Below are 16,385 nucleotides of genomic sequence, written 5' to 3' on the forward strand. Positions count from 1 at the left end.
AGGGATGCAGCATGCATAGCTAGATTACAGACCAAGTATAGAATAACACAAAATCTAGATCAACCAACTATACGAAATGCAAAGAAAACAAAAAAAGCAAAAATACACAATTACAAATGTATTTCTAATGTGGATTCTTATCAGTTAGATTATTATGATATGATGTATAATGGACAGACATATAAGACTATGACAGTGACCTCCAACCCTTTTAATGTCTATCATAGAGGCAGCGAACAACGGGTTCAGCAAACAGAGGTATTACGTGTATACCTTAAGATTTGAAGGTATTTTTGTGTGTGGTGGCTCAAATATTTTTAAAAAGGTACAGTGTTATTTAATCTCATTCTCTTAATATTGCGGATGTGTTTATTATCTTGTGGAATTTTATCAGTCTAAAATCAACATGTGCCTTGTAAATTCTGAAGAGATGAGTTTTGGCTGTAAGAAATTTTTATAATGGTTTGGGGTGGATACAGACAAAAGGGGAGCAAACATGATACTTTCTGTATTTTTTGTACTATATATTATATGACATTCAAAATGCTGAATTATGTGATGTCTGGTTTAATAGTTTATATACCTTTTTTTTAAGTCTGAGTTCTGTTGTTGGGAGCCTATATGTTTATCAAGTTTTTCTTACTTTTTGTTAATTAGCTTGAAACCTCTTTGGCAAGGTTCACACTGGTGATGTTCTCTCTACCACAGTTCAGTTTAGCTGTTCTGTTTTTAAAATACATAAACGAAATCTGACGTATCCGTACAGCGCCCCATTCATTTCCATGTATTTTTATTGTGCTCCGTTTATCATAGTTGGGCTCTGTTTGCATGTATTCTATCAGTGTTTCGTTTTTTTGAACGGGAAAAAAAGTTAAATTTTTACATTATAATCAGGACAGATTAGGACAGATTTAAACAGAAGGTATTTCAGTTTACACCCGTTTGCAAGTTAACAATTTTCATTAATTAGTTTTTTTACCGAGCATGCACAGAAGAATTGAGAAACAAAAGAAAAAAATAAACTGCAATAAAATAGCAAACAGATGCCGACTGAAGCAAACTGATGTACAAAAGTCGGGTTTTTATAAAGCCAAAAAAAAAATGAACATTTTGCAATTAGTTTGCATCAGTCTGCTCAACTCACAGTCATCCGTTCAATTAATATTGATGGATATGTTAGCAAATAAGAAAAACACTAGTGTGAACACAGTCTGAAAATACATCAAAAGAACGTTGAGCTAAACAAATAAAAGAAAAAAGTACATCACAGGATGTAAATGTAATGACTTTTATGCTCTACATCTAGCAGAGATAGTGTACAGTTAGTACAGATGTAGACAGCCCTATTTTGATCCCTGGCCCATTAAAATATTGTACGGCACACCTAAAGTTGACATAAATTATCCTACCATGTTACATATCTAGGTATTCCAGGGGCACGAACAGCTCTCTGTGGATGGATGCCTGGCTTCCATGTTGCAATACTTGCAACTGAATTAGACGTTGATGCAAAAGGGGCCACCTTGGTATTTCCCTATTTGTGTCCTAATACTCGCAACTGAGTGGGACTTAAGGGGCTACGTATCATGGGGGTTTTCCTTCCCTGGAGGGATATCTGGCTATTCCTGTGTTTTGATACTTGCAACCGAGGCTCCACAGAGGTTTCCTTTTCTTGCTTATTGCTTTAGAACATGGGTGTCAAACTCAAATACACAGTGGGCCAAAATTAAGAAATTGGAGAAAGTCGTGGGCCAAATTTAATATTTAATGAAGAGTGCATGCAGCTTTTCTGGCACTGCCTATCCTAAAGTAATTGTCCCCACATGGTAGTTACCCATTATACCCCTCAAGCAGTAGGCAATCCCATAATTGTGCTCCATGTAGTAGAATTTAGAATATCCTAACATAAAACAATACTGTGTTGGGTTAACTTGAGAATTATGGTGAAGTAGGTAGATACTGTACCACCACATGTAGAGGGGATATTAGTCTGTGTCAAGTGAGTTTTATTCAGTTATTCAGTTCTTATTTACAATATGATGGTTAATATTATCATTCAGTTATTATGCAAGGGCAATGGCAACAGTCATGGAATGGAAGTGTTATTCGGTAACAGTAAATATGCACTCACTATATAAGGTCATGGTGTGGGATTATTGTCCATTGTATGGCAATATTTATAATATTAATCTTGGTATACTGGGATTTGTTTATTAACAATATGTGATAATTGGTGATAATTGTTCCTTATATTGTATTGGTATTTGGTAGCTTCATGACTAGAGATGAGCGAACCTGGAGCATGCTCGAGTCCTTCCGAACCCAAACGTTCGGCATTTGATTAGCGGTGGCTGCTGAACTTGGATAAAGCCCTAATGCTATGTGGAAATCATGGATATAGTCATTGGCTGTATCCATGTTTTCCAGACAACCTTAGAGCTTTATCCAAGTTCAGCAGCCCCAGCTAATCAAATGCCGAACATTCGGGTTCGGATGGACTCGAACCCGAACCCGGTTCGCTCATCTCTATTAATGACCCATAGGACTCGTATGCAGGCCCAAAGCTTGCCATAAGGCCCACTGCATAGATCTACAGATTTTTTTTTTGTTGCTTACTGTGAAAATATCTCTGGAAATGACTGCCCCTATTCCTGGCAAGAAAATATGTATTCAGAATATAAAACATATTAGAAAAAAAAGGAAAACTATGTTTCAGTAAAGTTGTTTATAACAATGGGGGATTAATTCCCTTTAGGCAATGCCACTGGGTTATAACAGAATCACAAATAGTAAATGATTTGACAACACCAATCTCTTCATAATTTAGAAGACTAGAATTATAGCACCCTGTTGCACACTGAATGTTATATGAGCAAACTTTGAATAAAAGCTTATTTCAATGACTCCGTAGGCTACAAAAACAGACGTTAATCTAACAAATCATTACTATATTTGTCTGTTAACAACAAAAACAGGAAAATAATAAACTTTGTTATGAGTATTTTAGCCAACAAGACAATACAACATAGATCAAGGATAAAACCCACAAAGTAAGTAGAAAAACAGTTCTAAAGCGTAAACTTATTATTAATGTGCCCATTTTGTAGGCAGTTCTCTGATGAACTGCCTTGCATCCTGATGAGGCAATTAACAGCTGGGAAACAATAATGAAACTTCATCAAACACATCTAAAACGTGGTTTAATATGCCTAACTAATGTTTCCCTAACCAACAGTTTGCTTGTAGTACAAAACCATAAATTAGACGCCACCTCCCACTCCAGACCCCTCTCCAAATGCCAAAGGCAGAGGAATGAAAGACTAATCTCTAGAATGTGCCATTTATCTTATTTATTATTAGAATTTCTTAATACTGATGTCTACAACTTCACCATCGTCGTCAGTTTTACGTTTAGAAAACAGGAACGAGATAAAGCCTTCATTGTGGGAAACACATTCAAGAAGATGCAGTCCACACAAAACACAGTTTTACCCATTAAAGGTGTTACCCAACGTTCGTACTGTTATATAGAAAAGAGCTGGCTGTCACTCATAACACAAGTTTGTCTCACAAGTGGAGGTGGCCGTGATCAGCAGGGGACACTGGAGACCGGGGGAGCGCAGAGAGGCAAGCATAGGCTATTTTTTGTTTTCTATATAATAGCATATAATATAATTATAATTAAGATTTATCTAAAGCCCCACAAACTAGCATGTCACAGACTGTAGGCTTTCATATTAAATAAATGCAGAAATTAACCCATACCATGGTGCACCTTGAATCTCTCTAGGTACATACATACACATATACAGATATACAGTACATATGCCTTAAAATAGTTATACATTTGTGTAGTTGTTATTTTTTTAAATAATAAAGTCTTTAAACCACCTGCTACCATATTTCTAACACATAAGAGAATACAGTAACTGCCTATAAAAAATGGATGATTACCTGGGAATAATCATAAAAGTACAATGACCTTTTTGTAATAAAACACTAGCATATACATTATTATTGCAACTTTATGTTGCCGAATATCTTTATTTGCCTTTTACTTTAGAATTAATATCCCTCAGAAAAATAGCGTGCAATTAACAGTTCTTTAATGATGTATGTGCACTAACCTTTAACTTGCGATTGTAGTCAGAATCTAAATCCAGGACACGGTCTACATCAGCCAGAGGAAAATGGTATTTCAGTACAGACTTCACAATATCCACAGTTAACACTTCACCATCACCTACTTTATTGTACATCTGTAAAAGATATCAAAATCAGCAGAAAATGAATGCTTATAAAAACAGATAATACACAATTGATATTGTCAGAAAACGAGGTGGTGAAGTATCTTTAGATACTTGGGGTAACTTACCGGCTACGTGATTTGAGAGAGAGAACCAGGTATGGCATATGCAGGAAAACTGTTTTCAGCTACAGAAGAATAGGGAGAAGGGTACAGGACTGGGAGAAGAAGTTCACACATTGCTGACACAGCTCTGCTATTCTCTACTCCTGCCCATACTGTGAAGTACAGGCAGTAGCAGGGAATAGCAGAGCGGTTTCTGCCCTGCTAGTCCGGTTGTTCCTGGTGCTATGTAACTTTATATACAACATACAGTGCCAACACAGCTCTGCTATTCTCTACTCCTACCCCTGTAGCCAAGTACAGGTTAAAGAAAAAATAGTACAGTGGTTCCTGCACTGCTTGTGAGCCGTTCCCAATGCTATATAACTTTATTCACTATAAACAAAAAAGGAATTTGAAAGCATTGGCTCAGTGCATTGTGAAGTGGTGGTGCCAAATTACAGCAGCATAGCTTGCTCTGAAGGATAGGCTTTCAATGTAAAATTCCTGGAAATCCCCTTTAATGTCATGGTGACTATGCCATTTTCTTTTTAAATTACAAGTAGGGATGGTCCGAACGCTCGGCAGCAGATTCCAGCAGACTCTGTTGGTGCGGGCGGATACAGCGGGAGTAACGCCTGGAAAACTGGAATACAGCCTATGGCTGTGGCTGTATCCCAGTTTTCCAGGCGTTACCCCCGCTGTATCCGCCCGCTCCACGGAGCGGGCAGACAGCGGGAATCATTACTGAGGTTTTCGTACAAACCCGAACCGAACTAGGTTCGGACCATCCCTAATTAAAAGGGATAGGTACAGAAAGCATAAGGCTATGTTCCCACTTCAGGAACATGTCTGGCAAAGGCATCCATCTCAGCAATCTATATAACGAGACAGCCACCTTTGCCCGATATGTTCCCAAAGTGGTTTTTGGTCGAGAAAAAAAAACCTTTAAAGAAGACATAATTTTTGAAAGTTTTGAAAACTGTCTGGTTTGCAGATGTTCACAAAGAGCATTAACTGTAGAAAATAACTAAATCTAAGAAAAAAAACATAAGAAAAAAAAAAAAAGACAACCAAATGGATGAAAAAAAAACAGAAGTTTACATCTGCTTTTTTAAAAGCTGAAACTATGACTGTGCGCATAACCTGATTCTTATGTATAGTATATATTAAAGGGGTAGTGCGGCGTTTAACTTTTATTCACTAAACAACACACATTACAAAGTTATACAACTTTGTAATGCATATTATTTAAGTGAATGGCCCCCTTCCCAGTGTTCCCCCCACTCCGCAAATGTTGGTGCATTATACTCACCAACCCCGGCCGCCATCTTGTGTCGACGACATCATCTTAGGGAGGCCGACCGAACCGCTCCAGCCGTCCCTCATGCCGCCCCCCCCTCTGGCGCATCATCAGCTGCTCAGCCACGATTGACTGAGCACAGACATAAGATGGCGGCCGGGGTGGACAGCGAACACGTAAGTATAATGCACCAACACTTCCGGGGTGGGGGGAACACGGGGAAGGGGACCATTCACTTAAATAACACACATTACAAAGTTGTATAACTTTTTAATGTGTGTTATTTAGTGAAAAAAGTTAAACGCCGCACTACCCCTTAGATAACTATACAAACAATAGGTATTCAGCAGCACAGTAACAAAACAAAAAAGAAAGCAGTTCATCAAATGTACACCTCTTTGGACCAAACATCCACAGTAATGCAAATGTCAAAATTTTAGACCATGTTTCAATGAAAAATCTGTCACTTTTACTCACATCACCATAAGACATTTGAGCTTATTGTAAGCCTTTGTAAAGCCTAAGAGAAAGACTTAAAATGGTGCTGATTTTTCACTGAAATGCTGTCTGAACTTTTGACTTTTCATTCATTGTATAGTCCTATGGTGCGTTTACACAGAGATTTATCTGACAGATCTTTGAAGCCAAAGCCAGGAACAGACTATAAACAGGGAGCAGGCCATAAAGGAAAGACTGAGATTTCTCCCCTTTTCAAATACATTCCTGGCTTTAGCTTAAAAAAATCTGTCAAATAAATCTCTGTGTAAACGCACCACTACAAAGGGCAGGGGCATGGGCAGGATCAGGGGCATGGGCACACACACACAACTTGTTGCATTTTGGTGGCTATTAATGATATACAACAAAGGAACAGCATATCACAGAGCTATAAGAAAAGATGTTATTGAATAGTTTTTTTTAAAGGGAGTATAACATTTACAAAAACAGACCGGTCAGACTATACAAGGGAAAAATCATAATAAATACATACACTTATTAGGGAAGAAAAAGCATGAGTAGTGTCCGATTCATCAGCCATATAACTGAAGGCACGCCACAAAGAGGCTCCAACATCTTCAATGGTTTCACTGTTTTCATTAGAGCAAACCACAAACACAAAACCAATCCTGAAAGGAAAAAAATGCAAATGGTAAGTAAAATATTCTTAAGGACATATAATGCTATAAAAAGTACTCACAAACTTCCTGATGGTCCCTAGTTTGAGTTTTGTATTGAGTTCCTTTAGATGGCATAGTCTCAAACAGTTTGGAATATGTACACATTCACTTTTTAGTTCATATTTCTGCATAAGCTTTGTGGCAGTCATTGATGTTCCAACATCTTTCCATCACTGTATATAGCCAACAATGGAGATACATATATGGCTAGTATTATATGGTGATCTGTCAGCATAATATTTCATGTTCAGAGCTGCATGTGTGGGCAGCCAGCTAATTTTACATGGGCCAGTTACTGAGTGTTCCTATGAAGGCTCATTCACACATTAATCCGCTCGTGTAAAAGGCCGAGCGATCAGCCAACTTGATTTGATCTTTTGTGCAGTCTGTAAAATCATTATTTTAATCCACACATCTGTCTGTCCAAACGGTAGATGGGCGGCCGACAATGTATTTAAATGGTCACAAAGGCACTTCACACAAGTGCACATCAGGCCATGTAAAGGGGCTTATGTGCTGATGTGCTAAGGCAGCAGACAAATAAATATGGTCTGGGCAGTTCTCAACACAAGACCACCAAGGCCAGTGACTGTTTTCAGTATGTCTTAGATATCATTACTGCGGAAAGTAAAGAAAGGCAGTGTAGTGCTACATCTCTGGACTTAAACAGCATAGTCAATTATTTGAAGCTTGTCTTTATTTTACAATCCTAGCATAGATGGCTACCCTCAGGGGTGGAGGGTGAATACAGTACGGGGGCCACCTGCAGGGGGGAGTGTATACAATATTAGAAACTTTTAAACCTCTGCTGTATTTTCCTCACCAAGGATAAAAAGTAGTGCCTAAGAGGGCCATATTATGATGATGCAGGATTGTGTATGCACATATTATTATAAGCTGTAGGTATTCTGCACACACACCTTACTTATGGTCTGCAGTCAGCAGGAGGGGGGAAACTATACATTACAGGTATACAGGACCATAAAACTATACACTACAGGTATACAGGACCTCCATCAACTATATACTACAGGTATACAGGACCCCAAGCTAAAGACTACAGGTATACAGGACCTTCACCAACTACAAACTACAGGTATACATGACCTCCACCAACTCTATACTACAGGTATACAGGACCCCCAAACTATACACTACAGGTATACAGGACCTCCACCAACTATTTACTACAGGTATACATGTATTTAGGATGTTTAAAGTTTTTAGTTTATTTCTAATGTGCATAAGCTACAATTTACATAAACAGTGCAGAACTGTCAAGGTTAAAAAGTGTATAAAGGGGTATATAGGGCTCCTGGCGATTTCCCCTTAAACAGAAAAAAAAGGGCATAGATTTGTCTCCTGGGTGACCTTGGAACAAATCTAATTAACACACGGACATTTTATACCCGGGCAGCGCCGGGTACATTTTCTAGTATATATAATAAAAATATTATATATATATATATATATATATATAAATATAAATATATATAAATGTCTGCTTGTCTGTCCTCTATAGATTTCTGAATGCCTCAACCATTTACCCCAAGAAATAAATGGTAGAATGTTCTGGAGATCAGGTTTTACCTCACAAAGATGATGTCAGTGTCTGACCACACCCCCTCTTCCTCACACACACAGTAATGGTAGTTGGGAAGGTTTTAGGGTCTCTTCAATTTGAAAACTAGTTGATTGTATATCAGGGTACTTTACAATGGCTCCCCTAAATATGCATGTAAACTCTTAGGAACAGTTTGTTATTTTAGTTAGTTTCTCCCTTATGCATATTTTATGTCTAAGGTAGAGAAATTACACCATTACTATTACATTTTTATAATGGATAGTTATTCTTTTTCCAGTTACTATACAATACCTGAGAGGCACATTGTGTTGGTAGAATAATTCAGCTAGCTTCACATAATCAGCAGCATATTCTTGAGCAGGATTGAGGAAAAGAACCTATGAAAATTGTACAAGTCACTTAATATCCTTGAACAATGACTAACTCTCTAGACAAATAGTACAGTGATGCTTGTTTAATGATAGACACACAATGCATTCAAGTGTCTGGAGAATAAAACCTAACATAATTTAATAATGTAAATTAATACTCTCAGATTTTCAATGTGTTCAGTGCGGGCATGTTAGCCAAGTATTAGCAGTGTTTTCAGAATAAAACTAGAGCAATAATGTAGCAAAAATTCCTACATCCAATGAGCATGGCACCGGAAATCAAGAAAACTGTGTTCCTCTACAAACATTATATGCCTATGTATTCATTCAGAGTAAAATTGACTACAACCCTTGTGTACTAAACACTGAAAATAAACTATTTTGTGCCATTCTATAAATTTCAATTTTCTTATGTTCCATTGTACAATACACATAATTTACCAAAGAGGGAGGGGGGGGGGGAATCATACATAGGGTAATGGTGATCTATAACTGTATAGTAACCAGAATTTGGCTTAGTAGAACAACGGGTAGTCCTCGCCTTGTGACATAATTTAGTTATTTTAAACCAACCTTAAGGAGGTACTCTGGCGAAAATCTTTTTCTTTTAAATCAACTAGTTTTAGAAAGTTATATAGATTTGTAATTTACTTCTATTTAAAAAATATCCACTCTTTCAGTACTTAACAGCTGCTGTATGTTCTGCAGGAAGTGGTGTATTCTTTTCAGTCTAAGGATATTTTCACACAGCGAGGAATTGAAGAGGATTGTTTTCTGTTTGAAATTCCTCACCAATGGAATGCAAGCGGAATTCAAGCAGAATTCAAGCCCCATTGACTTTTATAGGATACCTCTAGCGGAATCCACCCAAAGAATTGACATGTCAATTTTTCAGGCGGAAAGTGGATCCACGGCAGACTTTTTGGCGCAGAAATTCTGACATGTGAACAACAGTGTGGAAATTCTATGAAAATCAATGGGACAATGCCAAGTTCATATTTTACAGGTGGAATTTGAAGCGGAATCCGGGACAAATTGGCAGCGGATTCCTCTGTGTGAACATACCCTAACACAGTGCTCTCTGCTGACATCTCTGTCCAAGACAGGAACTGTCAAGAGCAGGAGCAGATCCCCACAGAAAAACCTCTCCTGCTCTGCACAGTTCCTGTCATGGACAGAGATGTCAGCAGAGAGCACTGTGTCACACTAAAAAGAAAACAACATTTCCTGCAGAAGATGACTTACAAATCTTTAAGAAACCAGTTGATTCGAAAGAAAAAGATTTTCGCTGAAATTAATGAAATCTCTCAGCTTTGTACCTTATTCAGAGCTACAAACACCCACAGTTAGGTCACACTTAGTTAAACCTAACTGTACCCCTCTTTCCAGTGATGTCCCCTTATTAAAGGGAGACACATCTAACCTGTTATATTGCAATAGTATACGGGAAGCTGAGAATAAAGTTAGTTTTCTTCCCTTATTCCTCAATTATGTTTGTAGTTTAACACACATGCTAATGAGACGTTTGCCACACTGGGAGTGGGATTACCACGTATACAGTACTGATCTGCCAGATTGTCCTGCCCATCCTAATATATATTCATCCAGCGCTCTGCAGTAATGATTGCTGGAGTGTCACTGCAGAGTGCTGCCCCAATATTCATTAAAAAGGGCATTAGAGTCAGGGAGAATTGTTGTAGTGCCACCCCCAGATCACCAAACCGCCTCATTAGATTATGGATTAAACTACAAATTTAACAAAAACAGCACTGAGGAAGCTACCTGCATCTTCAGTGCCCCATGCTCTATGGGGAAATTACAGCAGGTTAGGTGCTGTTAACCTGCTGTTAGTTTTCCTTGAACACAGGGTAAGGCAGTGTGTTAGCACGTCTTCCCGGGTGTTGCTAGTAGCCTTAGGGCCCTATTCCATGGGACGATTATCGTTCAGATTATCGTTAAATCGTTTGAATCTAAGCGATAATCGTTTGGTTGAATAGCAGTTAACGATTAACGACCGAATGAGAAATTGTTGATCGTTTAATAAGACCTGGTCCTATTTTTATCATTGTTCGTTTGCAAATCGCTCGCATTGAATAAGACGTCGTTCGGTTGTTCACAGTAGTGACGAACGCAATAGCGACGACATGACGACCACAAGAACGATCATAAGTAACGATTATCGTTCCATGTAAATGGGTGAACAATTTCAGGTCTTTTGCAATAGTGGTCATTTTGATCGTTTATCGTTAACAATTATGCGAACGATAATCGTCCGGTGGAATAGGGCCCTTACCCTGAAAAATTTAAGCGATTGGTTTGCTTTAATTTGCAATTTACCAATTTACTGCATTTTAGTTATGCTTCAAAACTTTCCTTTTGCTTCATTTTTTAAGGGAAAGAGTGCGGGAAATAAAAACACAGTTAATGCAATGGATGCTTAGTAAATCCCAGAATAACAGCTAGGGATGCACAGAAGACTTTATGGATTTCTCTAAAATGTGCATATTTCCCCAATAAATTAGTAGTATGTAGAGGAACACAGGCAGATGTGATATCATTTTTAGTATTGCTAATCTCAAATCACCTTTCCATCTTTACGCTTCCCTTGTGCCCATGCTTCAATGAATTGCTGGATTATGTACCACTATGGTTGAGAGATCTCCCAGCACTGAAGCATACTGTATACGCCAACCTCTCTATTTGTAGGATGCATCATTTATTTCAGCAACGGCTTTTTAACTCCCAAGCCAAGACGTTCTTAGGTGACTAAGCATTGTTTACTACTTCAAGCTACAGTTATTCCCTAATCCGCAGCTATTTTCTCTTATCCCCAAAAGGCTTAGTTACTTTCTCATTAGGAACATATTGCCCCTAAGGACTTCTTCAACATTACAAGCCCCCAGCAGGAATAAAATGAACTTTTGGGATATATTTTCTCAACACTTCTGTAAACTTGAAAAACGGAATCCATCGCTACGGAAGAATCAACGCGGTATTAAACTACATTTTAAAGGAATTATAGAATAACACCTAGATAAGGCACATAAATGTCTGCAAGGAACAGGACGTTCTGGTCATTTTAAAGAGACTCTAAAAGAGTCTCTATATTAAAGGATGTTATCATTTCTCTTAATTTTTTATTCCAAGTAATAAAGACGCTTATTAACCTTCTCGGAAGGTCAGCATGACTTTCTTCTCTATCAGTACATGACACCACTGAAGACACCATTTTTGTGTGTGCTGCAAAACTTGTAGTATGATTAAAGCAGATGGCAAGGATTTTTTTTCTGCCAGGCTATTGTACACCATTAATCTTTGTCATATTTTCTTCCTAACAGCAGCAACTAATTGTATTTATTTTCTGCTTATCTCATTAGCAATTCAACGGCTTTGTTCGCAACAGATGCCTCCGTTTTATATTTAACATTTAATGTATAAAAAAAGAAGAAATAGTAAAAAAAAAAAAAAATCATGGTTAATGTGCGAGAGAGTTTGTTGCAATGCAATTCATAGGTTTCTTCTTCCAGAGACAACATGACTCTTGTCTCCAGTTCAGGTGTGGTTTGCAGTTAAAGGGGTTATCCAGTGCTACAAAAACATGGCCACTTTCCCCCTACTGTTGTCTCCAGTTTGGGTGGGGTTTTGAAACTCCGTTCCATTGAAGTAAATGGAGCTTAATTGCAAACCACACCTGACCTGGAGACAACAGTAGGGGGAAAAGTGGCCATGGTTTTATAGCGCTGGATAACCCCTTTAAGCTCCATACACTTCAATGGGTCTGTATTACAAAACCCCACCCAAACTGGAGACAAGAGAGGGGCTTGTCTCTGGAGCATAGTGGCCATGTTTTTGTAGCGCTGGATAACCCCTTTAAAGGGGTTATCCAGCATTAGAAAGACATGTCCACCTTCTTCCAGTGACAGCACCACTCTTGTCTCCAGTTCAGGTGCGATTTGCAATTAAGTTCCATTCACTTCATTGAAAAACCTGCAACCAAACTGGAGACAAGAATGGTGCTGTCACTGGATAACCCTTTTAAACTAGTTTTTGTTTCCCAAAGCATGTGCAGTATAAAAGGGACAAAAAAAAGTAAAACAAGAATTTCTTAAATGTTTAAGCATACTATTAGATGGTATGGTGAATTTAAATATGCTATTCTTCTCTTGTGCCTCATTATAAAAAATACAGAGAAAGTGCAGAGAAAACAGGACAAGCATTGTATATTATGCTTAGCATGTGGCCGAAAGGACTGGTTCAATCACTAATTCCTCCTCCCTATCTTATACTACCGCCAAGTACTGGGAGGAAGGGAGTTAGAACAAGCGCTATCTCTCCTCCATCTGAACTAATGACTCACTACAAAACTAAACTTTAGCTGTTGCTCATCTTATATAAATCTGCAAGTTTTATCCAGACAAGGTGCTTGACGTTGTTTCGTTCCAATGAACATTATAGTGACCTCACCCTGCCATGAGTCGAGGGATTAGATCTGCAAGCATGGTGAGATAACAAAACTTTGTGGTTTACTACGATGAAAAGATATATGCATTCACTGACAAGATACACCCGTGGGAAATTCCTCTTATACCTTCTTTATTAGCACTTGCATATTACCAACTTTGGATAGAAGATTTTGTAGATAATTATCCTAGCCCTACGGCTTTCGATGTGGTATCTTTTCATGTTCCTTATCACATCTGTATCTAGTTTCTGATTTAAAAATTTTCAGCAATTGTTTGTACATTGTTATGGGGCTGTCATAGACATATGCTTATAAGGTCACTCTGATTTGTAAAAACTTTTGACATGTCATAAAGACAAGTGATCAGTTGGGCTCTGTCTGATTTCCTATGTAAGTCTATGGAGCCCAAATGATATCATCTGACAGGTTGCCGGGAGAGGAACGTGCTTAGTGTGGCCTTTTTGTAGCTCATTCTCCCGATCGGTACAGGTCTAAACACTTCTGAGTGTTCTCAGTGACCTTTATAGAGATTGTTTTATTCTACAGGGAAGAGGGTGTTGTATTGTGTGCACTACTTTCTAAATTGTGATGTTATCTTTCACAGTACTTATGTTTGATAAAAAGGGCATTGCTGGGAAATGAGCTGTTAACAGTAAGGGTCCTATTCCACGGGCCGATCAATAATGCAATAATGCTAGATCGGCGCTCGTTTACTGGGCCTATTCCATGGCCCATTGATCGTTTAGTGAGGTCTGAAGGGACATTGTTACCGATGTCCTTGCAGCCCTTGCAGCATACATTACCTAGCAGGGCTTCTCCTCCGCTCCGTCTTTATCCCGGTCCCACTCGCAGCATCAACTCTGGAGCGGCCTGACTGAGCTGTCAGACCGCTCAGACAATTACTGGCCGCTGCTGTCCCGGCGTGTGATTGGCTGAGCGGTCTGACAGCTCAGTCAGGTGGCACCGAAGCTGCTGCTGCGCGTAGGACCGGGATGAAGATGGAGCGGAGGAGAAGCCTTGCTAGGTAATGTGTGTGACCGATGATTTTAGGTTTGGGATTACACGATCATCTGCTAATCGTTTTCTCTATTCCACCGAGCGATAATCAGCCGAATCTGGCCGATTCAGCAGATTATCGCTCCATGTAATAGGTCCCTAAGTCTCAGCTTAGTTTTAAGCCTAGTAGGCAGAATGTTAACTACTAGATTTCAGGAATATTTTATAATATATAAAGCAAAATGGAAAATTAGAAAAAGCATTACCAAAATTCTTTGCAAAAACTTGCAACAGAGAACAGCGTGTTTAGTTTTTTTTTTTTATAAAAAAGTGTAAATGTCAAGAGGGGCCACTAATGGATCAGCAGTGAATTACAGCCTGTTGGCAGTTCACACATGAGACCTTAATGCATTGGCCCCCATTCTGATTTAATGGGGGCCACATGCATCACTGTCTTGTGTTTGTTCCCATAGGGACACGGAATTCACCATGGATCTGGCAGCGTCCCCTCATGACAGCTGCATTTTAAATACTTTTATTATTAGATTAATAGAATACAGGAGAGTATACTCACTAAATTGAAGAAGTTGCGCCTGATGGGGCGGATGGCTCCAGGAAACACAGGTCTTAACAGCTCTTGCAGATTTGAAGACCACTTTGAATACTTGTGATCAGTCTCAATATCATTAATCCACTGCAAATAGAAAAACATACACAAACATTAAAGATTCAGCATTAGTGTTGAGGAGAAAAAACAAACAAACACTGTTAAATGAATATTTGAAACAAAAAACATCTAGCAAAAATCTACAACCAAGTACAGTACAATACGGGCTTTCAGAATATAAGTCACATGTTGTGGGATTAGCCACTGTAAATTTGGAAGAATGCTGCGGATTTGATACCGATTTCTAGAATGCAAAAGGTGCACAGTATAGTGCAATACACTAATGATACATATTAACTTACTGACACCCATGAAATATTTCTATCTGCAGTAAATAAAATATGCATGTATATTAAAGGACAACTCTGTCGATTATTTTTTCCGGTAATTAAAACACATTAAAAAGTTATACAACTTTGTGATGTGCTTTAATTACCCTTCTACCCCTCCTCCCTATCCTGATATCCAAAGAGCCATAATATATTGCATAGTTACGCAAACTTACTTTTTGAAAACAACATAAATAAAAAAAAATGTCATCAATCAACTCCTTGACATGTACCCATGTTTATATACATGATCAAAAATTTATGCAAAGTGATAATACGGTAATTTGATAGCACCAAGTTTTAATTTACTGATTTTGAATGTGTGTTTTGTTTCAATTTGTTACTCCATTAAAATGACACGTGCCATTTATCATTAAAGACTCCAAGTTAATTACTTTTCACAAAAACATGAGAGAGGGCACAGAAATAATTAATTTAATTAATACTAATATGTAAAGCCACCAATACTCATGATGAGGAAATTGAGGAAAATTAATCTAAAGTAAATGTCCACCTTTGTCTCCAAACCCTTTTTCCACTGTGCAAATGCATCTAAATTGAAGATGCAAATAGTGAAATCACTGGTTGCAGTGGTGTCCTGTCTCCGCCTGTAATTGGCTGCATTGGTATGTCTTGCACCAAGCATTTGTCCTGGAAGCAGGAAGAAAAGAGAAGATCTGGGGACGGAAGGAGAACGCTAGCTAAAAGGGACAGAGGGGGACTGAGGCTAGGTAAGTATGCCTTTTATTTCTAATGCAAATTTCCCCATATAGATGTTTTATTTATTTATTTTTTGGATCCAACTGTTTATTTAAGTTTTTTAAATACAATAATAAAGGCGTGAAAAAAGGTATACATAGTTAAAGTAATTGACTTATAATTTACAAAACCCAATCCATTGAACATAACATCATATATGTATATTTTAAATAAAACACTGGAATACCCCTTTAGGTCCCTGAGAGGTCCCTCCAGGAAGCACAGCTATTTCTTACTCTTTTCATTTCAAGTAGTGGGACCAGGGATGAACTGTTTGCCCAAAGTGCTCTTATGGGATTTTATTTCCCATTCTTCTCTGGCCAATGACAGGACATAGAGATTCCTTTCTATTATACCATGACCTAATGCTAAGGAAAGGACTGGACG

The 16,385-nt window shown here is 38.2% G+C and overlaps 1 protein-coding gene across 1 annotated transcript in view; it reads right to left on the minus strand.

Moving 5' to 3' along the window:
• Positions 1-16,385, minus strand: part of UGGT2 (UDP-glucose glycoprotein glucosyltransferase 2) — a 218,606-nt gene that overhangs the window by 124,006 nt on the left and 78,215 nt on the right. The window contains exons 13-16 of the mRNA XM_069970680.1: positions 14,818-14,937; positions 8,706-8,791; positions 6,643-6,778; positions 4,128-4,259 (exon numbers count right to left, since the gene is read on the minus strand). Coding sequence (XP_069826781.1) covers positions 4,128-4,259; positions 6,643-6,778; positions 8,706-8,791; positions 14,818-14,937 — 474 coding nt within the window. The remainder of the gene's footprint in view (positions 1-4,127; positions 4,260-6,642; positions 6,779-8,705; positions 8,792-14,817; positions 14,938-16,385) is intronic.

This window comes from Dendropsophus ebraccatus, chromosome 5 (genome assembly GCF_027789765.1).
Source record: "Dendropsophus ebraccatus isolate aDenEbr1 chromosome 5, aDenEbr1.pat, whole genome shotgun sequence".
NCBI lineage: Eukaryota > Metazoa > Chordata > Amphibia > Anura > Hylidae > Dendropsophus > Dendropsophus ebraccatus.